Source organism: Canis aureus, chromosome 33 (assembly GCF_053574225.1).
Source record: "Canis aureus isolate CA01 chromosome 33, VMU_Caureus_v.1.0, whole genome shotgun sequence".
Classification (NCBI taxonomy): Eukaryota; Metazoa; Chordata; class Mammalia; order Carnivora; family Canidae; genus Canis; species Canis aureus.
Window position 1 is genome coordinate 28,738,621 of NC_135643.1, and position 23,581 is coordinate 28,762,201.

Sequence of the window (23,581 nt, forward strand, 5' to 3'; positions counted from 1 at the left end):
CTGGTGGCATCCTAGCTAATCAGCCCCCATGTTCAGTTGTCAAGACCTCTTCCTGCAGTAGAAGCAGGCTATAGGTGCCTGAGTAATGGTTCGGTAAAACAAACACACAAATCATTTTGACTGGAGGTGATGTGGTGTTACAAAACAGGAGTCAGAATTGTGTTCTAAATGTGGTTCAGCCACGGGCTTTGAGTGCTCCTTAGATTTTTGTGGTTACAAGGCTATTAGGTAATCCACCTGCCTCCTCTGCTGCTGACTTCATAGAATGCCCTTCGTGGCTATGAGAAATGCTGGAACCATGTATGCTGAAGCTGCTCACTTTGGGAGGGTGTCCGACATAGTCCTCGATGCCTAATCCAGCTTGTTACTCCGTAGATACAATCACCACAAGTGATTTCACAAGATTGGTGAAATCCTTGGCTTTTGGTTTCCCAGCTGCTCCTCCCTTATCTATTCCTCAGGGCTCACTCTAAATCTTTTTGCTTACAGTTTGCTTCAACCTACCAATCCAAGTGTTGGGATTCAACCTACCAATCCAAGTCATAAAATCTGTGTTCTGAGAAGAGTGCTTAAATAAATTTGGGCCCAGTTATTGGGACTTGCCTGAAATGATTTAGGTTCTCAAAGCCATTTTGCCATGTACAAGAATGTTGGGCTGGGATAGCTATTGTCCCTTCCCTGAGAAAGCTCACATATCCTCACCCTGGCCATAGGTGCCCAGAGGACTTTTCTTCTGAACTGAAGGCACAGTCTGCAGGGTGAGTTTGCTGGTTCAGCAGCAGCCAAGTTGCACTGTCTTGTACTCTATTGCTGTGGACATGGTGTGCAGAGGTGACAGCGTAAGGACTTAAGAACATGGAGCACCTGTCTGCTCTGGCTCTTGTGATCGAGGCCTCTCCTCTTAGCTGTCTACAACTTCAGTTCCATAGCCTGTCATGGCACAGAAATGGTGTCCAAAAAATGAAATTAATAGGAACTAGAGTCTTAAGTGATGAGTGATAGGGGTCCCAGTGAACCAGAACGGAATTAGAAAAAGACACCATTAATCCCAATTCTCACCATGAGCCTCTCGAACCCTCCCCAGTTTTCTTTCTATCCTCTTTTTTTTTTTTTTCTTTTACTTTCTTGAGGGGCTATTTAGCATTTATACTGAATGTGAACTGACAGGATAACAATGAAAAAATCGATAATGAATCCCATGCTATCAGAAATCTCCATTCACCCTCTCTGCTGAAAGGAAGAGGGGAGAAGACAGCATGTGTGGCAATAGTTTCTGCTTAGACCTTTGGGCCCATCTGATCCCAGGTAAAGGGACTGATGGCTTCAAGTGTTTCTGCCCTTAGAAAGTTGGGATATGTGAGCAGATTTTAAAAAATGTATTAGAGTCTTGAAATGAAGAATAATGTGTCCTTTTAAACTGGAAACACAGCAGTTGGGCAGCATATGTACTTTTTAATTTGATCTCAGTGTTGACAGTTGTTTGTACCAACCATGTGATGAGAAATTCCTGAAGGACTATGATTGATATGATAAAGCACAGGGTTAGAGCCTATCTTCCATATCAAGGGCCTATCACATTATGTAGTTTGCAGTATACCCTTCCTGAGGTACACCTGAAATGAGTCCTATGACTCTGTCAGCAGTACTTAATCTTCTAGATCCTGTCTTTTCAAGGTAGGATCACCTGTTACTTGGCATGTTGGTTTGAGGACTATGTTCTGGTTTTGCCACCTGGGCTTGCCCTAAGTAAACTTTTGGAGAAAATGAGTTCTCATCTTACCCTCTAATTGTGGTATGCCATTTTCTCTTGCAGAGTCTTATTCTCAGCTATCAACCAGTCATGGTGTGTTTGCCTTTTTACATGGGTCATCTGAATACCAGAAAGCTTTCCAGATCCAGATGATTTTTTTTTTTTTAATCAGGAAGGTTCTAGGCTCCCCAATAGTGATGTTTTAGGCAAGGAATCCTGTCCCGATTCCTATTGTAATGGATAGGATGATTTTCCACTTCCTTTAGAGGCTAACTGAATCTCCCAGACTCTCCTCCCATCTATCTGTAAGCATCCTATCCACCTTCAACCCTTTGCATCCACTTAGGCAGGATACTGCCTGTCTTTACCACCTGTTTAACCACCATCATGGCTAAACTGGCCATGCTTCAGGGGCCAGTTGCCCAAAAGAATCATCATTCTGTATAAAAGGCAGCATGTCATAGAACTGTCCCCCTAGGTCCCAAATGAATAGTCCCTAGTGGTCTTTCTGTATTTCTCTTCTTATGTGTACTATTACCTAACTATATTTCTGACTATCATTTTTTTATTTTCTAAGTCTATTCACCTGATACTAGATTGATCTGAAACCCTCTATCTGGGTCCCAAGTGTTTCAGTATTTCAATTTTCCATGCCTACCTTTTTTTTTTTAAGATTTATTTATTTAGGGCAGCCCGGGTGGCTCAGCGGTTTAGTGCTGCCTTCAGCCCAGGGCCTGATCCTGGGGACCCGGGATCAAGTCCCACGTTGGGCTCCCTGCGTGGAGCCTGCTTCTCCCTCTACCTGTGTCTCTGCCTCTCTCTCTCTCTGAATAAATAAATAAATCTTTTAAGATTTATTTATTCATGAGATATACAGAGAGAGAGAGAGGCAGAGACACAGGTAGAGGGAGAAGCAGGCTCCCCACAGGGATCCCAATGCGGGACTCAATCCGGGATCCCAGGATCACAACCTGAGCCGAAGGCAGGTGCCCAATTGCTGAGCCACCCAGGCGTCCCTCCATGCCTACCATTTTGACCAACTCGGTCTGCTGCTGTTTCTTATATACTTAAGTTTTAATGAGATATAAACTTTTGACTATTGGGCCAAACTCCTGTCCTAGCCCATCATTTTTTCCTGTGTCATCATTGTAGCCTCTGGGGGCTTCTACATTGTTGTCCAAGGGAGCTCTCTTTTCTGACACTTTGCAACAGCACACAGATTATTTCCTTGGAGGATGTTTTTCCTGAGCAAAGCTATTCCTTTTTAAAGCTGTCGATACATCTCTAGTCTATCACTTTCAAACCTATTTAAATTATGTAATGTGTTGCAACTCCCCTTCTTAACTGTAAATATCTTGATCAGATATTAATACAGCTGTATGCACACTTTAGGCTGCCCACTTAACACAAGGTCCCCGAATACACTTTAGAATATTAGTAATGTGGCATTCAGCTGAATCAAATATTAACCATCCAAAACCCTGACTTCCCCCTACAAAGAGGAAAGAAAGTAGCTTTGATCTTTTTAGTGCATAGCTGTGGTGAGGTCATTGGTTATTAATATTTTTAAAAGCTTTGCCCAAGGACACACCACCACCATAACATATTAATAGTAACATACTGAATAATTTAAAACATGTCACTAAAACTTGCCAGTGCAACAAATAAACCCTAATTTGAGGAGCTTCCCCCTTGGACTCTTTTTGGCTTTTTAGGTTAAAAAGAAAAAAAAAAAAAAAAAAAAACACAGCCTGGTAGCCTAGGTACCATACAAATTAGGCTGAAGTGTGATTTTATTGGCTTGTAAAGTTTCTTCCTGATATTTTTGTCATTCAGCTCAACGGAGACTCTCAGGCAAAAATACAACGGATTCTACGATTGATTTCTGGTGGTGGATTGTCCATAACTGGATCCCATATCTTGTGTGGAGACTTCCTCTTCAGTGGTCACACTGTTGTGCTGACACTTACTTATTTGTTCATCAAAGAATGTGAGTACTAACTCCTTCCCATTCTGTTGACCAATGGGAGGGATCCCTAGGCCTGGAAACTGATGGGAACCCTTATTCCTTTGGGATTGATAGCTGTGAAACAGACAGGTGTGTGCCTGCGTGTGTGTATGTGTGTGTGTATTTAAATGATTTCCACTAGTTCTATGTGATTTGGACACTGGAGGCTTAAGACTTGACCCTTGGATCCTCTGAGATTCAGCATGCCTCCACAATATCTCCCTCCTTGGTTAGAACTTCTCAAGGTCTGAAAAGCTATTTTAGTGTTGCAGCTAAGAAGAACACAGTGTTGTTTATTGCAAACAGGATCAGTGTATTGGAAAGCCAAATGTAAATGACTTAGGAGCAAAACTTCCATTATAATGAACTTCCATTCCATCCTTCTAAATAATTTACTGTTTTCCCCTTTTTTTAGATATTTTCTTGTCCCATTCCAATTTCATCATTTTCTAGCTGACTCCTATGATTTAATAGGCATCTTCAAGGAACATTTTGCCAATATCGATCATTTTTTTTGTACAAAACAACATGGAGGCAAGAATGTGAAGTATCTTTCCATATTTATATGCTTAATCCCCATTATACAAAATCCTTGTGTATCCCATCAACTTTAATGGCTGTTATAATGTCTCCTTCATCATGAGGTCTATATTTTAGTTGCCTGGCAGATCCAATTAATGTGGATTTCTGAGGTTTGAGTTAATTAGATCCATTATGTCAAAGTCCTTTCAAAGTGAGTGATCCTTTTTCCTTTATTTTTGCAAATCTGGTTAACCTTTCCCTTTAGCCTTTAGTTCCAGTATACCCCACAGTGTTTTATAGAGCTTTATCTCAACTTTCTTTGCTTACTCAACATTGGAAAGAGGTCTTTTGGCAAGGCCCAGCAGAAGGATATAATAGGCTGAAGTGTGATTTTATTTTAGCGAGGCCCAGCAGAAGGACATATTAGGCCTCCTGCTCTGTTGTCCTGCCTTTCCCACCCTCTCTTGGCCTATCATTAATCCAAACATGTTTAGCCTCTCCTAATAGCAGTATGCACATCAGTTTATCTGTCAGTGGTGTGTAAGTTAGATCTTGTCCCATAGATTTCTCGGGGTTTTAGGTTTAAGTTCTACTTTGAGAGTATCATGACAAAGAGTTGAGATTCTCTACAAAGAGTTGAGATTCTCTACCAAAAAGATGGAGTCCTTTTTTGGTAAAAATTGTGTCACTTCTGAGTTGTTTCCTTCATAAATGCTACCTACACTCTTAGGGTACAGAGAGTAGCATGTCAAGTGCACAGCCTTCATTATACCTGACTTTTTTATGGTGGAGGGTGTTCTGGACCTTTCCCCTTACTTCTACCCTCACCTTTACACTGTGGGAGGTGGTAATAGGAAGAAACCTGAGTCTGTTTCTTTTTTTTTTTTTTTTTTAAGATTTTTATTTATTTGCTTGTTTGTTTATTTATTTATTTATTTATTTATTGAGAGAGAGAGAGACAGGCAGAGGGAGAAGTTGGCTCCATGCAGGGAGCCTGATGTGGGACTCAATCCCCGGTCTCCAGGATCAGGCCCTGGGCTGAAGACGGCGCTAAACCACTGAGCCACCCGGGCTGCCCCCTGAGTCTGTTTCTGTACCAGTATCAAGGGGTTATCTCTTCCAATGTCATTGTCTACATATCTAATACCTAGTTGTTGGTTATGATGAGCCAATAGAGTGATCTGTGTTATGATTCTAACTCTAGCTTTTGTTGGGAAAAGTTCCCCCTATGTGTAAGATCAATTATTTTCCAGTCCAGAGGTGTCCTTGAGTTGGAGGAGTTTCTCTCTCCCTCTCTCTCTCTCTTTTAAAATTTTAGTTATTTGAGAGAGAGAGCACAAGCAGGAGGAGTAGCAGAAGGAGAGGGAGAAACAGACTCCCACCAAGCAGGGAGCCCAACACAGGGCTTGATCCCAGGGTCCAGGGATCATGACCTGAGCCAAAGGCAAAAGCCCAACCAACTGAGCCACCCAGGTGCCTATATTTGCTTCTCTCTAATATGAAAATCATAAGAAACTTATAGAAAAAGATGAGGATGAGGGTGAGGAGGAGTTGCATGCTGGAGTAAAGCTGTCATGAGTTCAAAGTAACGAAGAGTACCACCCCAGGAAACTGAAGGTCAATTTTTTTAAATAACCAAAGACCAAGCGATGTTAACAATAATGGCAAAGGGACATAATGCTCTGTGCCAGACACTATTATAAGCCCCTGATGCAAAATAACTCATTTAATCCTGTAGCCACCCCATAAGGGAAGCACTGTTTTCCCCATTTTTCAAAGAAGAAATGTAAACATAGAAATAGTGAAGTATTCCCACAGTCCCCAGTTGGTAATTAGAAGATAGGGTATTCAGACTCAAGCAGGCTGACTCTAGAGGTTATGCTGTTAATTTCTTGGCTCTCTTTAGAATATTTGGGAACCCAACCAAGTAGTCTGATCTCATAAAATTGCTAAGGAACAGTTTGAGTATATTGCTCATTATTGTTTTTCTCCTTGAGAGCAATAGCAAAGCAACTTGTGATTATTTTTATGTTTTAACGAAGGCTATTCAGTATGTAGAGAGATTTTCTTCCCACGACATGATTTTGGCTTGAGGTTTTTAAAACTTTCTAAGTTTATATACAGCAGTGAAAGAACTATATTCTGATTTTTCTAGTTTTTGGTGAGAAATGAAACAGCAAATCTCTAATGCTTAATAGAAACCCAACTCTAGAGTCAGTTCTGTACATAAATGGAGCATTCCATGTTTGTGCTTGTTTCCTATGCAATTAGGAAAAAACATCACTTTCTAAATTATACCATGTGTTATTGTTCTGAGTAAGCAGTGGTTCCAGTGGTTTCTTTGAGCAGTCTGCTTCTAGAATTAAATGTATCTTTCATATATTTTTTGTTTTCCTGCCTTTTGATCTGTTTGGTCTCTTTCCTATTTTCCTCAGTTGTCATGAATAGATTTGAATGTCATCAAGAGAACAGATGAAAACATAGGAACAGGACCATTTTATGGGCTTTACAGAGGGGGGCTTTACACAGTTGTGCAAATATTATCCCTGGGACCTAGGTTCCTTATAAAGGAACAGAAAGTCCATTGTCTGTAAGATTATTCAATGACACCTAGGACTAGGATCTCACAGACAAGCGAAGTGAATTAATATTTGTATCATCATCTTTCAGCTCAATGTTATCCCTATGGTAAAATGGAAAAGCAGAAAGGGATTACCATTTTCCCATTTCTATTTCAAAATCATTTAAACATTAAATGTTTTCTTTGAGTCAGCCAGTGTTCTCAGTTAGTGAGCTGTGGTCCCAAAGTGGTAGCATAATTGGGAGTATATTTTTGTGGAAGAGCAGTATTAGTATTTCCAGCCACTCCTAAAACTTCATTTTCAACTCCACGAGTAGTAAAATGGTCGTTTAGCCCACCTCTTTACTCCTTATCTACTTCAGCTTTGCTTCTTGTGGATAAACAAATACAAAATGGTTTGGGTTTGCCCGCAATCAGGAGTTAAACAGTTTTAACTTCTAAGGTAATAAATATCGGGTAACTTATAAGCAAAGGAAGCTGGTTGGTGTGGGAAGGGTGGAGACTGTAGGTCTGCAGAATGCATATTTAGTGAAACATTCCGATTTCTAAATGTCGGTTCAATTTTTAATATTCTTAGCGTAACAGAACAGTTATGGGGCTTGGATCTGGCCACCTGGCTATAAAGGGTAAGGCCTCTTCCAGCTGTAAAATTCTGGAAGTCTATCAGTTATCTGCTAGAACTTAGTGGCAGGATAAACCAACTGAAAAGAAATAAAGGAACACATTCAGAATGTAAAAGTCAGACTTTCCAGTGCAAGTACAGGTTTATTATCTCTCTGTTTCAATTGGGACCAAAAGAGCAACAGCTTTTTCACCAAAAAATATTTTTCATTTGAATGATACCTGATTTGGTATTTCATCTAAATTTCTGGAAATATGGACAGCCCGAGTGGCTCAGCGGTTTAGCGCCGCCTTCAGCCCAGGGCGTGATCCTGGAGACCGGGATCGAGTCCCATGTCGGGCTCCCTGCGTGGAGCCTGTTTCTCCCTCTGCCTGTGTCTCTGCCTCTATCTCTCTTTCTCTGTGTCTCTCATGAATAAATAAATAAAATCTCTAAAAAAAAAATTTCTGGAAATATGGATCCTTTTGCTGTTCTACCATTGTTCTGCACTTAGAAATAAATATCACTATGAATATAAACACAGGTAAATATGAAATAAATTTGTGAGATTATTTACTTTGTGAGCTAATAAAGCTTTAAAATAGAAAAAAAAAAACCAGCCATTAAAAAGAAAGAATAGCATTATTAGCGATGAACCAGAGATTGCATACACACCTGTGTCATTACTGCTTGTGTGGGCAGGCTGTGGCATGTGCGATCCTGTTTCACCTGATGAGTGCTCTAGTTCTCTCTTACAGCCGATCAATATAATGACCTTCTAGAAGTGGACTCACTAGAAGGCTAAAATCCACAAGTGAATGGGCCAGAATCCTCAGTTTTGTATAGGGAGTGTTTATAGTTGCTATCAGCAATAACAGTATAAAAGTGCTGAGAAGCAAATGTTGCTGGCCACAATACCAATTCCAACCAACCTAATAAACAATTCTGTTCTCTTCCTTATTGAATAGCTTAGCAGTGGGCAAGGTCTAGAATGTCTAGAGAATGACTATTCCCCAGTGAATGACTATTAGACAGACCTGCTACCAGTGGTCCCTCTCCTTCTCCCTTCCTACCTGAGCAAATCCTGGCTAATGACAGTGACTCTTGGGGTTAATCAGTTTTCTCCTTCCAGTAACTTCCTGATCTTAGATTATCCTACTTAAGATCATTAATGTAGACTGTAATTATTAAATTCATCTCTGGAAATCTTATTAACTCTATACTTTTTCTACTGTCTAGATTCACCTCGTCACTTCTGGTGGTATCATTTAATCTGCTGGCTGCTGAGTGCCGCTGGGATCATCTGCATTCTTGTAGCACACGAACACTATACTGTTGATGTGATCATTGCTTATTATATTACAACACGGCTGTTTTGGTGGTACCACTCAATGGCAAATGAAAAGGTGAGAGCAGTGAAGTTATCCCTGGATGATTTGTTTTCTTTAAATGTAGTGCCCCTTGTTTCATACAGTAAGATTTCTGATAGCTTAGTGGGAATAACCACCAATGCCACTCATGTGTGTGGTCTATCAGTTCCCTGAAATGTCTACCCATTACTGCCTCTTCAAACAAATAATGTCACAAATAGAAATGACATTCAAGGATAAAAGTTCTGTGTAATTATAGAGCATGGTGTTTTACTAATTCAATTAATCAAAACCAGAGTTGAAGAAGTATAAATGCTAAATTAAAATACAGGGACTGGGCAGCCCAGGTGGCTCAGCAGTTTAGCGCTGCCTTCAGCCCAGGGTGTGATCCTGGAGACCCAGGATCGAGTCCCACATCAGGCTCCCTGCATGGAGCCTGCTTCTCCCTCTGCCTGTGTCTCTGCCTCTCTCTCTACCTGTGTCTTTCATGAATAAATAAATAAAATATTTTTAAAAATAAAATAAAATACAGGGACTTTCTCTATAGAAGCATTGTAGTGTAGCTTGGTAAGACATGCTCCCTGCCCTCCAAAAACTTAATTCTGAGGAAAAGGCAGCAACTATCTTTAAACGTCAAGCAAAATAAGTAGTCCATGAATTCCTGGATTTGGTACATCTTTTGGTGATACTGTGCACTCTTGCTTCCCTTCTTATATACTTCCTTATTTGTTACTGCTGCCTTCTGTTCCCAGATAACCTTTTTTTTTTTTCTTCTACTATTTATGTTTAAGAGAACTCAAATGCCACATCTTCTAGGAAGTCTTCCTAACTCTTGCTCTCTTCTTGTGATCCCAAGTTGGGATGAGTCCTCCTCTTCTCTGTGTTTTCCTAGTCCAGGTATATGTGCTTGGTGTCCAAGAGTAAGTCTGTGTGGCATGACTTATCTCTGGATAGTCTTGCCATATTGTCCGATGCATATAACTTGTGAGCAAATGTTAATCCTGAAAGGTCTAAACACCACCTTTCATTTAATGACATCCACTGATAGATGCCCATGCTATGGGTTATTTTGTCTCTGTAGCTCTACTTCCCATTTTGTAGACTCTCTCATTTCCACCTTCCTTCTTTCTAATACTTCCATCTGGATATCTCCTGACACCAGCAGACCAAAACCTTCACCTCTAGTCTTAAATTTGCCACCCTGTGAGCTTTCCTCTCACTCTTCCATCTTCCTCAGCCCAGATTCACCTGCTGACGCATCCTAAGAACTGTTTCTCCTGGCTAACTCTCACATCCATTCCTGAGCCTCTACTCTTACTGGGATTGCAGGCAGAGGAATTTGCATGAGCTGGAAAGTGGGGAAGGCCTGGAACCAGAAACATGTCAGAATCAGGGAAAAGACAAAAAGACAATTACTGCCTTGTGATCCTGATTCTGCTGCTTTCTCTGTTATGGTACAATGAATGACAATTTAATTAAGAAAAACATAGGATGCAAATCATGGAAAATCGGTCTAATTTTCTTTTCTTCTTCTTTTTTCTTTCTTTTTTTTTTTTTTAACTTTTTTACAGAACTTGAAAGTCTCTTCACAGACTAATTTCTTGTCTCGAGCGTGGTGGTTCCCCATCTTTTATTTTTTCGAGAAAAATGTACAAGGCTCAATTCCTTGCTGCTTCTCCTGGCCACTCTCCTGGCCCCCTGGCTGCTTTAAATCTTCATGCAAGAAGTATTCACGGGTTCAGAAGATAGGTGAAGATAATGAGAAATCTACCTGAGGAGCAACACAAAGGCATCAGCTCTTATACCAAAAGAGTTAACGCTGTAACCAAAGGTATAGTTTTGGGGTTTTATTTTAGAAGAACTGACTGGCAAAATGAAGAAGTGGACCAAATTTCGTGTAAATGATTAGAAAGATGAACGAGGTATTACCCTTTGACTGGTATTTTTATTCATCCTGAGAAAGGTATATTCTCCTGCAGCTCTTCATCGGTGACAAGCCCCCAAACTGGGATTTTACTAATGAGCTTGTTAAAGAGGTGCCAAAGAACATACTATTCCTTTCCTTATTCTTTATCCACTAAAGCACTCTACCGAGTTTTTTCAGGATTTTTTTTTCCTCCAAGGTCAGAAGAATTTGTTAATGTTTTAAATAAAATATCTGGATATATACAGCTACTGTGTAAATAGAATAACCTAATGTGAGCGTGGTCTTAGCATTAGGCTTATTAATGAAGGGGAAATCTATCGGTTGTAAGTAAACTTGAGATGAACTTTGTTTTCCACCTTGTGATGGGGAAGGTCTGGGTCAGGTCTGGGAATGTGCACTGCTGCTACCACCCAATGCACTATGTATCACTTTTACTTTTTTTTAAACTGATAATTTTATTAAAAAAAAAAAAAAAGGAAAGGTGATCTAATATGGAAGTATTTGACACATCTCACAGTTTTATGTGTGTAAATATTTCACTTTAAAATCTATGAAACACAGAGCTATTTCTGCTAAACAAGTGGTCCTTGTGTATACATTTATATGCTATCTGCCTGGTAAATTTGCATCTGGCACCCCCAGAGCAGTCTGCTGCTCCAGCACAGGCCGAAAACGTGTATTTATGTGAAAGTATGCTCATGCCACTTGGGGAACAAGCCTGTGTTTCTCTCCCGTCCTACCCTGGGTGAGCTCTGTTTGACAGAGGCTAATTGGAACTCAGAAATGCAGTTGGTCACATTTCACCGAAAGCTCTTTCTTCCTAGTTACATTGTACTTTATGGAAAAGCCAAGATGGAATCCAAAAGTGTAATGTATCCTTGCCTTTTAGCAAAAGACTCAGCTTCTTATAGACTGGTCCTAAGGACATATTTGAGCCACAATTGAGTAATTTGACTTTGATCTTGAAATTACACCACGGTGCTGCACTATAATCTACTGTTGGAATCAGTCTGCTAGACAGTTACAGCTACTCAGTAAAGGAGGACAACTGTTTCTAAAGTTCTTTGAGGTGACACAAAAAGAAGATGGATTTTTAAAAATCAGATCAGATTATGTGGTCACTTGGTTCATTTCTTGAGACTTCTAGCAACTCTTAAAAAAGATTTATGGTTACAGAATCATCCACACTAGATCAGCAGACAGGCCAATGTGGTAGAAACGGGCAGTTACTTTTATTTTGAAGGTGAAAATTTCCCTCCACATGAGAATGAAAAATATCCCTTAATTTGTCATTATAAACTAGTTTGCCTTGATTTGGTACACAAAATTGACCTTCAGATTGCTTGAGAGAAGCACAAATATAAATCTTTTCAGAAAGGTCATTTTTCTGGTGCTAAAATTCTGTGTATGTATGCAGTATGGCTCTTTCCCTAGGTAATAGAAGAATCACTGAAGGGGAGAGGTAGTTGAATTCAAAGGCAGGAAAAAAAGATACTCTTCATCTAGTTATTTAAAACGAGAATTGAAATCCTGAATATCTTTGGCAGGCTTTGAAACGCAAGGATTTTTCTGGTATTTGTTATTAAATAAACCAATAAGAAATATACCTATAGCTTACCAGATGTGCTTGGGCAGAATTCTCTCATTTGTTAAATATTGACACTTGTGATACTTAAGGCGTTGTGCTCGAAAACACAGAGTTTCAATTCCTGCTGTCTGATTATTAGAAAAAGCATCTGACACTGAAGCCTGGGTTTTGTGCTCTTGACATTGGTATATTCCTTGAGCATCATAACCTGATAGACCCAAGAGCCTTATTCAGGAGTGTCCTAGATAACCTACTTTTCTTCAGCTTAAATAAGGAAGAGTATTTAAGATTGAAGAATCATGATATGTTAATTATTGGAGACCCTCTAAACAGTAAACCTTGCATTTTGGTCAAGTGATGCGGTTTTTTAAAAAAAATATACCATCACCTTTTAAAGAACTTTAAAAACCTCTCTGACCTCATGTGTGGAGACACTATTGCTCACGTGTTCCTTACATGTATGTGTCATAGATGTCTAATAGACACTGAGGAAGCATGTGATTTGAAGAGAAGGAGGAAAAACACCAAAGTTTCAAGATGGGAAAATAAAAGAAATAGAGAAACTCCTTTACATTTAGCAAAGCAAACTTGAGGCTTCACCTCACATGCTACTTTGGGATATAAAACTTAAACATTACTATCTTGCCTTTGAAATGGTCAAATTTTGGAGTTCCTTTTCCTTGCTAATTACCATACAAGATTTTACCCATTATTCTTGTGTTTGTAGACCAGTGCTCCCGTTTGAAGCTTTTCTTGTAATTAGCCCTTCTGCACAATATAATGTATAATTCCCATAAATTATGGCATATTTGTTCCAAATTCTTTTAAATGGAAAATGGGTTCCTCTTAGATTCTATTTTTTGAGCTCCTCTGCAGCTCTGAAAATACAACATTGCTCCCAGTTCCACCCAAAGTATTTTAAATTTGTTGTTTAATTTACTGGCATCTTGGAAAACGAGGTTTGCTGAGGAAGGAAGGCTGTTTTGGGCAGACGAGCCCAGGCCCCTGGTCTGGTGTAATGATGACCTTGCAGAAGGTTCTTTGCTGTATACCAGTGCCCCCTCGTGGAAATACATTATGTGACTCGGAACGCAAACTTGACACTTTATAGAGTATATTTTCAAGTTTTTAAAAGACGTTTATTTGGGGTTTTGTTTTGGGTTTTTTTGCCAATAACTTGAAAGCATCATGCAAAAGGGATTACTTTAAAGGTATTTTAAACCTTTCCTGAAGGGAAGATGTGCTTAGATCCCAGGGAGTTGCAATTCTGATCTCTTGTCCATTTGATCAAAGAAAATTTGCAGACCATTTTACCTCTCATTATCACAATCATTAATGTCTCCCTTTATAACTACCTATACTTTGTTTACTTTGAAACACCAGGTTGGCAGTCTTTCTTATTTTTTATTTTTATTTTTTTACATGCTAGAGCTCATGCAGTTTCTTTTAAAGTTCACATCTTGTTTCTTCAATATTTTAAACATTTCCTTTTTATTTCTTTGTTGTTTTTGTTTTGCACTGTAAAACTGTTTAAAAATTTAAGCCGGTCTTAACATATTCACTTCTGTAGTGCAAGGAAGTGTGAGAAGGAATTTCTTGATAAATGAGTTTACAAGTTTTAAATGGAGCATATTATAAGTAATATACTCTGTGTTGAAGGCTTTTCTATTTGTATGTATAAATATTTCTGGTATTTTTTTAATGTCCTTGTGTTGCAATAATTTAACTCCTTTGACTTACTTGCTAAAAATATTTCTTCTATTAAGAAGTGCTCTTGACTTCAATACCTAAACACTGAAAATCATGTCAAAGGTACCCAAAGATAAGTTTTTATACAGATACACACCTTATAAGTTCTGATTTATTTTATTACTCATTAATCTAACTATGCTGTGTTCTAAATGAATCATGAATGAGAATAGTTCTTTTGTTATGGAATTATTTAAAACTGTCCTTTAAAAGAAAAAGAAGAAACTGTAAACATAAGCTAATCTAGTTGCCAAGTTGGAATTCATTATTTAATTTACCTCCTATGCAATGATTAATGCTGCAAAATGTATGGTTATGTTATAGTATATTCATAAAAGAAAAAGCATTACAAGGTTTGAGAGGTAGCCAATTGCATTCTTTCGGAAATTTACCGTACTGTTTCAATGTGTTAAGTGCCTTGTTGTAAAGTAAAATTTTAAGTCTAGAATTCATTATTTTCCTGACATATTTTTCATTATGATATATTACTGTATGCTATTGTAATAATTTTATTAAATGCTTATATTTTAATCAAACATGTAAATTTCAGAAGCTCTTTTCTCCTACCCCCAGTACCTTAATCATTGGTCTATCATATAGAATTTGTGTTCAGGTTTGTTGTTGTTTTTTAAAGAGGAAATTATCTTTGTTTAGAAATGTTTTCCGTGCTTTTGCTTTTGTGTTTGTAAAAACATTTCAGGAGGAATTTAGGAGTGGAATGATAGTTTATACTTCTAAAAATGCCATTTTACATTTACATTTTAAGTGCCTAATTTTTAAAACTAATTTATGTTTCTACTCTAAAAAAGATATGTGTACTTGGTTTCTAATCTCCTTGGCTTTGCTTTAAAAAAAAATAGCAAAGAAAAAAAAAGCAAGAGCCTATACTTTGTATTTACCAATAAACCACAGTGACATCAACAGTCTTTTCAAAATTAGTATTACTGTTTCTTTTGATTTAAAAAAAAATGTGTTTTCTTTAAGGTTTTAATTTTTTGTTTGGTTTTAAGTACTTAAAACCACAAGAGGATTATGTTCTCCAACCACTATTTTTGAAATAAGCTGATAACCTTCAATTAATAGAACTGCAAGTAAACTGGAATGTGGTGTTTTTCCTACCCTTGGATGTAAGGTGAAAAATAAGAATAGTAAAAGGTCATTCATGGGGAAGTAAAAAAAAAAAAAAAAAAAAAAAAGCCAGCTACATGCTCCGTGATTCTGATTTCCTTTGCTCACAAAAGACAACATCTTTAATTCTTCAAGAAGAGCAGAGTCCTTTCTTTGACTCAGTTCTGCAAGAAATGTCATCCTTCTCCCTTCACTAACAGAGTTGAGAGGGTGGGAGGGAATGTCGTCTCTTAGTCTTCAACAGTCAGTGCTTCTGTAGATTGTAGCAAGTTGTTTTTGGACCCCTGAGGAAAGATGAAGGCATGACCCCCAAGGACAAATTTAGTAAAAGCAGTTCAGTGGGGCACGGGAAGTAAGATAACATGGTTCCAAGGTTAAGTTGTCGGTTATAGTTCAGGTTTTTTCTTTAGAATGATCTGGACGTGATAGGGTACTTGATAGATCAGAATAGTCTTTCTGCTACCTGCACCCAAACCTTGGATGGAAAGCTCATTTCACTGATGATCCCATTCTCCTGCATGAAACATTGGCCTATCGGTTTCATTGTCCACAGACTTGAAAACTGCCCAAATCTAGAATGCAGTACACAAGAAACTGATGCAATCCTCTGTAGACCTTGATGTCTAATGTTTCCTTTTCTTCTAATAGATGAGAATATCAGAAGCAGAATCACTGGATCACTCACAAATGTAAATTAGAATAGAAATGGATTATGGACTACTATGTGTCTGCATAATGCATATTTAATTCCTATGTGGCACCTGTAATGAGGCATAGCACTTTACAGTTCTTTTATGCTTGACATACATTCTTTAATCTTCACAAAACCCTGTGAAAGTAGGTAAGGAAAAGAGCTGTGACCCCATTTTGTGAGATGAAAGAGTTCATAAGGGTTAGAGCTGGAACTTGAGTTTTGTTTTCTTCTTTCTCTTGCTGCCTTCCTGTCATAATTACTGTGACCACCACTACCATTTGTTAGAGATGTGTGTTTTTTTGTTTGTTTTGAGGGGGAGTTTATTCCCTTATCAGTTTAAGAGGGAAACTGGTCCTTGGAACAATTTTTTTTTGTCAAATACTACTACTTTTTCTTATACTTGCAGTATAAATGCACTGCATTTCAGAGGGGGGAAAACCCATGCTAAATGCCTCAAATGCAAAAGAATCCCCATGTGTGTGAGCTCACAAATTTGCTTGCTAGAAGCAAACTTTTGAGAGGATGGCACATTATTAATGCACTTTTGTCTTAAACAGGTTAATACAGGGGACAAGAAAGTACATAAGAGCTTTATCTCTGACTGTTTCAGGGATTATTCCCAAAGGAATGTCAAAAGGAGGAGAGATGGGATGACCTGCTTTCAGAGGCAGCAAAAGTCTGAGGAAATGGAACAGGGTTCTTGAGAGTCCTTGTAGTCTGAGTTGATTCTAGGCTCCCCAAAGGACCAAAGTGAATCCATAGGAACTTTTGGTCCTGCCATGAACTCTGTTCTGTTCTAATAATCTGCCCAAGCCAACATATGTGCTTGTTTCTGGACAGGTTTCTGGGTGCATGACTTCAGTACTTAAATCCAAGCATTTATCTCTTCTGAGTCACTTAAATGATGTATTTCTTTGGGTAAAGAGAAAAGCCACTATTTTTGAGTTAGCGACCATGTATCAGGCACCACTAGCTGGTTTACTCCTGTTTATCACAACTCTTGTGCAAGAAGACTCTCATCACATTCCCTTTATAATTGAGGGAACTCGGAGGTAAATATGGCAATACCAAGCCCAGGAATGCCAAAACCCATAATTTTCCCGTTGCTCCAGTGTAACAGAAGAGTCACCATATGTAAGGAATTCAGGAAAAGAAGAAAAGCCTCTTCCAGAAATCTTTTGACAACCAGATTTTGTGTTGTTGAGACCAAAGTTGAGAGTGCTTGAGAGTGAGTGTGTTAGCACCTTTGACCCACATTTTGACAATTGATGTGGTGAATGCGTCAAAACCCTATTGCACCCATCCCTCTCCTTCCATCACACACCTGCTTGAGGCCAACGGCAGAGGGGCTCTGGTACTGTAAAGAGACACCCCCAGAGCGTACTCAAGATCCCCAGGCATGCAGCTCTTTGTTGGGAGGAGATGGCACTTTTGAATATATTTTGTATTACATCTAGTTTTTCCAGTGTTTGCAGGGAATGTTTGACATCAGACACTGGGAAAAAGACATTTCCCCTCTTAGTCCATTTGGGCTGCTGTAACAAAATACCATAAACTAGGTGCCTTAAACAGACATTTATTTCTCACAGTACTAGAGGTTGAGAAGTCCAAGATCAGGGTGCCAGGCCAGCAGGATTGGGTTTTGGTAAGGACATTCTTCTGGTTTCCTCACATGTTGGAGGTGGAGGTGAGGAGAGAGAGAAAAAGCTTTCTGCTACCTCTTCTTACAATGACTCTAATCCCATCATGGGGCCCCTACCCTCATGACTTCATCTAAACCAAATTACTTCCCAAAGACCTCACCTTCTAGTAACATCCTATTGGGGTTAGGGTTTCAGCATATCGATTTTGGGGACACGAACATGTGGTCTGTAACACTTGAGTTTTCTTAAATATATAGACCTCTTTTTTTTTTAAGCAAAGTACACTGCTTTTAAAGCATAAAGTCTTAAATGTTTTGGGTCCCATCGCTCTTCTATCCTGGGAGCCCAGTCCATGGATAGCACTTTCCCACACGGTTTTCAACGAGCAATGCCTGCTGCCTGGTCTGGCTGCTCCTCCAGTCATCCCATCCTCTGTCCTGCGGTGCTCAGTCCAGCCACACGATGTGCTCCCCCACCCAGAATATCACCCTTCTCCCCCAGAAGGCAGCACAACCCAGTGGCCCGATGCTGCCTGGGTTCAAATCTCATTCTTCCAGAACTGGCTGTACATGGAAGAGGTTAAACACGTTGCCTAAACTGTGTGCTTCAGTCTCTTTATCTGGAGGATGAAAATAATGAAGAATCTGTGCCTCACAAAGCTGTTAGAAGGACTAAATGAAAAAAAGTCATTGTAAGATACACATTTAGTGTTAACTATACTCAATTAACAAGTGTTTTAGGTACAATGATTCTAGCACTGAAGCTATTAATGTATATCTAGGTCTTGCCTGCTTAAAACTTCAGCTTTATCTTCTCCTTCTCTGAATTCCTCCCTAAAATGCACATATAAGCTAATCACCAAAATCACTGCTGTAAGGTTTTTTTTTAATCCTATTTCTATACCAAATTAAGGCTCCTTAAAAGAAGGGAGTCTTAGTATTCATTTTAATAGCTGATAAAGTTTTTATCACATGCAAGATAGCAAATACCTGTTGAATGAATTTTTTAAAGTCATGTGTATTTGAATTAACAGAATTCATAAAGATTCATTGAAAAGGAAATTGCACATTATGCCATCAAATAATTTGCTATTAAAATAATAGAGGCATTTGCCAAACCACCAAATGTTTATAACTTGAAATTGTTCAGTAGCCATCGTATCATATGTATTTTGTAATATTTTGGTCAAAAATATGGATTGAAAAATAAAGATTGAAGTGGAAAATCCAAAGGCTTTGGACTTGACCCCTATACTTGAATCCTGAGGCAGTTGCTTCCCAGCCATCCAACTTTGGGCAAGTTACTTTACCTTTTTGGGACATCATGTTCCCTCTATAAAGTAAGAGTGAAGAAACTTACCTCCTAATGTCACAGTGAGGATTAGAGGCACTTGATACTTGACTTACATTAATATATATTAAAACCTAATCGGAAAATAAGATTCATGGAATTCTTAAATATTTTAAATTTTGGGACACCTGGGTGGCTCAGTGGTTGAGCATCTGCCTTCAGCTCAGGGCGTGATCCTGGGGTCCTGGGATTGAGTTCCACATCAGGTTCCCCATAGGGAGACTGCTTCTCCCTCTGCCTAGTCTCTGCCTCTCTGTGTCTCTCAAGAATAAATAAATAAAATATTTTTTAAATTATTTTTTAAAAATAAAAACTTTAAATTTTATTATAAATATGAGAGTTCTTTAAATTGTAAGAACATAAAAATGAAACATATTCTACTTCATATGAGATACAGATACTTCTCATGTTATGTAAGCTTTTGGATTTCAATTGTGAACAGGCCAGGTGTTTAAGCTTATTTCCAAAAGCCCACTCTGCCTGCCTTTCCCACATTTCATACACTAATAAGACGCATGAATTATTTCTATCTCTCCAAAAACATCCAGAAAAATGAATGATGAATTGCTAATGTGGAATTATTTTTTATTAGAAAAAATAATTTTTCTTATTTTCTAATAAAAAAAATAATTCAATGAAATAATCCATGGCTCATGCTGGCCCTGCTGGCCCTGATCATGAAATTAAGAGTGATCATTTTATCCTAGTCTATCCTATCCTAGTAGCTAATAGCTGATTCATCACAGTGGGATCAACGTTTGTACAATGTTTGTACAATGTTGTGCTGCCAACAAAATTACTAGGTTTCACCAGTAAGTAATTTAGTGAGCTGATTTGCACACGACCTGCCTATGTATTGAGGGGACACCAGAATTTGGGCATTTCCAAACAACCTTGAGATTGTTATATTAAAGAGACTTGAACTCAAAAGCAGAAAAAGTGATAAAAGGCTATATACAACCTGTATATACTATACAACTTTCCCAAGAGAAATGATGAGAAATCCACTGTGGGAACTATTTAAAATTAAATTGCTCAAACATAAAAATTCACAAATATACAGAAACCAACACATTCTTAGCCAATGGGTCAAAGAAGAAATCACAAGTGAAATTTGAAAATACCTTGAGACAAATGAGAAAACACAACATATCAAAACATACAGGATACAGTGAAAGCTCAGAGGGAAATTTATAGCTGTGAATGCATGTATTAGAAAGAAATCAATAACCTAACTGTAGATCTTAAACTAGATGAAAGAGAGCAAACAAAATCCAAAGCTAGTAGATGGAAGGAAATAAAGAAGAGAGCAGAGACAGGAATAGAAAATAGAGAAATCAACAGAACCAGATTTGGTTGTTTGAAAAAAGCAACAGAATTGATAAATCTTTTGCTGGAATGGCTATGAAAAAGAGTGAGAAGGTTTAAATTACTAAAATGAGAATGAAAGTGGGGACATTACTGGGGATTTTACAGAAATTTTATAACAGTACTATGAGTAATTGCAAATTGGTAACCCATATGAAATGGACACATTTCTAGAAACATAAAACCAACCAGTGCTGAATCATGAAGACATAAAGTATCTGAATAGACCTATAACTAATAAGGAGACTAAATCAGTAATCAAAAACCTCCCAACAAATAAAAGTCCTGGACCAGATGGCTTCCCTGGTGAATTTACCAGATATTTAAAGAATTAACACAAGAGGCGGCTAGGTGGCTCTCTGTCTGTTAAGCATCCAACTCTTGATTTCTGCTGAGGTCATGATCTCAAGGTTGTAAAATCCAGCCCCACTTTGGGCTCCATGCTGGGAGTGAAGCTTGCTTGGATTCTCTCTCTCCTCCCTCTGCCTCCCACCTCTAAAAAAAAAAGAAAGAAAGAAAGAAAAAAAAGAATTAACACCAATCTTTCGCAAGCTCTCCAGCAAATTGAAGAGAACACTTTCTAACTTATTTGATGAGGCCAGAATGACTATGACACCAAACCTAGGCAAAATCACTACAAGAAAACTTCAGACCAACATCCCTTATGAATACTGACTCAAAAATCCCCAACAAAATACTATAGCAGAACTGAATTTGGTAGCATGTTAAAAGAATTATATACCATAACCAAGAGGGACTTATTCCTGGAATGCAAGAGTGATTTACCTTGAAAATCAACATACTACATTAACAAAGTGAAGGAAGAAAAAAAAAAAAAACGATTATTTTGATTGAGGCAAAAAGAGCATTTTACAAAATTCAACACTCTTTCATAATAAAAACACTCAACAAACTAGGAATGAAAGGAAACTACATCAACATAATAAAGGCCATATAGGAAAACCCCACAGCTAACACCATATGTAGTGTCTTTCCTCTAAGATCAGAAAAAAGACAAAGATGCCCAGTCTTGCCACTTCTACTCAATAACAATCTAGGAGCTTCTAGCCAGAACAGTTAGGCAAGGAAAAGGAAGAAAAAGCATCCAAATTGGAAAGGAAGAAGTAAAATTAATTCTGTTTACAAATAGTATGGCCTTATACGTAGAAAACTCTGAAGATTTCACACACACAAAGACTATTAGTTCAACAAATAGTGTTGGGAAAACTGGCCGGCAACATAAAAAAGAAACTAGGCCACTTTCTTACACCATACACAGAAATAAATTCAAAATGAATTAAAGACCTAAATGTGAGACTGGAAGCCATAAAAATCCTAGAAGACAACACAAACAGTAACCTTTTTGACATTGGCTGTAGCAACTTTTTTCTAGATGTGTCTCCTGAGGCAAAGGAAACAAAAGCAAAAATAAACTATTGGGACTTCATCAAAATGGAAAGCTTCTGCAAGGAAATAATAAAACTAAAAGGCAACCCACCAAATGGGAGAAGATATTTGGAAATTACATACCCTGTAAAGAATTTGTGTGTGTGTGTGTATATGTAAATATCGAAGAACTTCCGCAACTCCATACCAAAAACCAAATAATCCAATTAAAAATGAGAAGACATGAACAGACATTTTTCCAAAGAAGATATTCAGATGGCCAATAGATAACGAAAAAATTTTCATCACTAACCATCAGGCAAATGGAAATCAAAACTACATATATTGTCTCACACCTGTTAGAATGGCTGAAATCAACAAAAGAAACAACAGGTGTTGGCAAGGATGTGGAAAAAAGGAACTTAGTGCACATTGGTAGAATGCAAACTGGTGCAGTCACTGCGGAAAACAGTATGGAGACTACTCGAAAAAAATTTTTTTAAGATTTTATTTATTCATGAGAGACACAGAGAGAGAGAGAGGCAGAGACCCAGGCAGAGGGAGAAGCAGGCTCCCTGCAGGGAGCCCGATGTGGGACTTGATCCCGGGACTTCAGGATCACACCCTGGGCCAAATGCAGGCACTAAACTGCTGAGCCACCCAGGGATTACCACTACTTGAAAATTTAAAAATAAAACTACCCTATGATCCAATTACACTACTGGAAATTTACTCAAAAAATACAAGGACACTAATTCAAAGGGATACATGCATCCCTGTGTTTACAGTAGCATTATTTACAATAGCCAAATTATGGAAGCACCCCAAGTGTCCATCAACTGAAGAATGGATAAAGAAGGTGTGATACACACACACACACACACACACACACACACACACACGGTGGAATATTATTTAGCCATAAAAAAGAATGAAATCTTACCATTTGCAATGACATAAATGGAGCTAGAGAGTATAATGCTAAACAAAATAAGTCAGAGAAAGACAAATACCATATGATTTCACTCATGGAATTTAAAAAATGAAACAAGCAAAGAGAAAAAGAACCCAAGGAAAAGATTCTTAATTATAGAAAACAAATTCATGATTCCCAGAGGGAAGAGGGGTGTGGGGATGAGTTAAATAGGTGATGGGGATTAAGGAATGCGTTTGTGATGAGCACTGGGTATGAATCACACTATATTGTAGACCTGAAACTAATATAACACTGTATGTTAACTTGGCTGTAATTAAAAACTTAACAAGTTTGGAAATTTTTAAAAAATGCAGTCAACCAGGGCAGCCCTGGTGGCTTAGCAGTTTAGCGCTGCCTTCAGCCCAGGGCGTGATCCTGGAGACCCGGGATCGAGTCCCGTGTCAGGCTCCCTGCATGGAGCCTACTTCTCCCTCTGCCTGTGTCTCTGCCTCTCTGTGTGTGTGTGTGTGTGTGTGTGTGTTTCTCATGAATAAGTAAATAAATCTTTTAAAATAATGCAGTCAACCAAAAGAGAGATTTGTCCTTTACATATTGAATTCCGAGCTTGGACTGGAATGATTATTTTCCTTCATCTCAGTTATCCTGGAACTGCAAGATCTCCAAGGTCAAAAGGAAAAAACCAGAACACTGCAGAAAGGTCAGGCATAAGTGGACGGTGAAGACAGAAGGAGTCCAGAGAGGAGGGACTCAATTATAGACTTGATAGGAGACTCAAGGAGGAAAATTAGTTTTGCAACAACTTCTAGACTTCATGTACAGACTTGTCTAAAAAGATATATAAATTATATATATTACCAGGAACTTACCTATTAGGAGATATCAATTTATACAAATGGCAATACTTGGAAGATATACAGAGAGTAGAATAAATAGCTATTTAGGAAAAAAGATTCTTGGGTATCTGGGTGGCTCAATTGGG

The 23,581-nt window shown here is 38.3% G+C and overlaps 1 protein-coding gene across 25 annotated transcripts in view; it reads left to right on the forward strand.

The window, feature by feature from the left end:
- The window catches only part of SGMS2 (sphingomyelin synthase 2), a 130,203-nt gene extending 115,172 nt beyond the window's left edge, over positions 1-15,031 (forward strand). For all 25 annotated transcript variants that reach the window (XM_077882225.1, XM_077882227.1, XM_077882226.1 and 22 more), the window contains 3 exons: positions 3,587-3,740; positions 8,702-8,868; positions 10,404-15,031. In XM_077882225.1, the coding sequence (XP_077738351.1) occupies positions 3,587-3,740; positions 8,702-8,868; positions 10,404-10,607 (525 nt within the window). In that variant the 3' untranslated portion in view covers positions 10,608-15,031. The remainder of the gene's footprint in view (positions 1-3,586; positions 3,741-8,701; positions 8,869-10,403) is intronic.
- Positions 15,032-23,581: the final 8,550 nt, after the last annotated feature.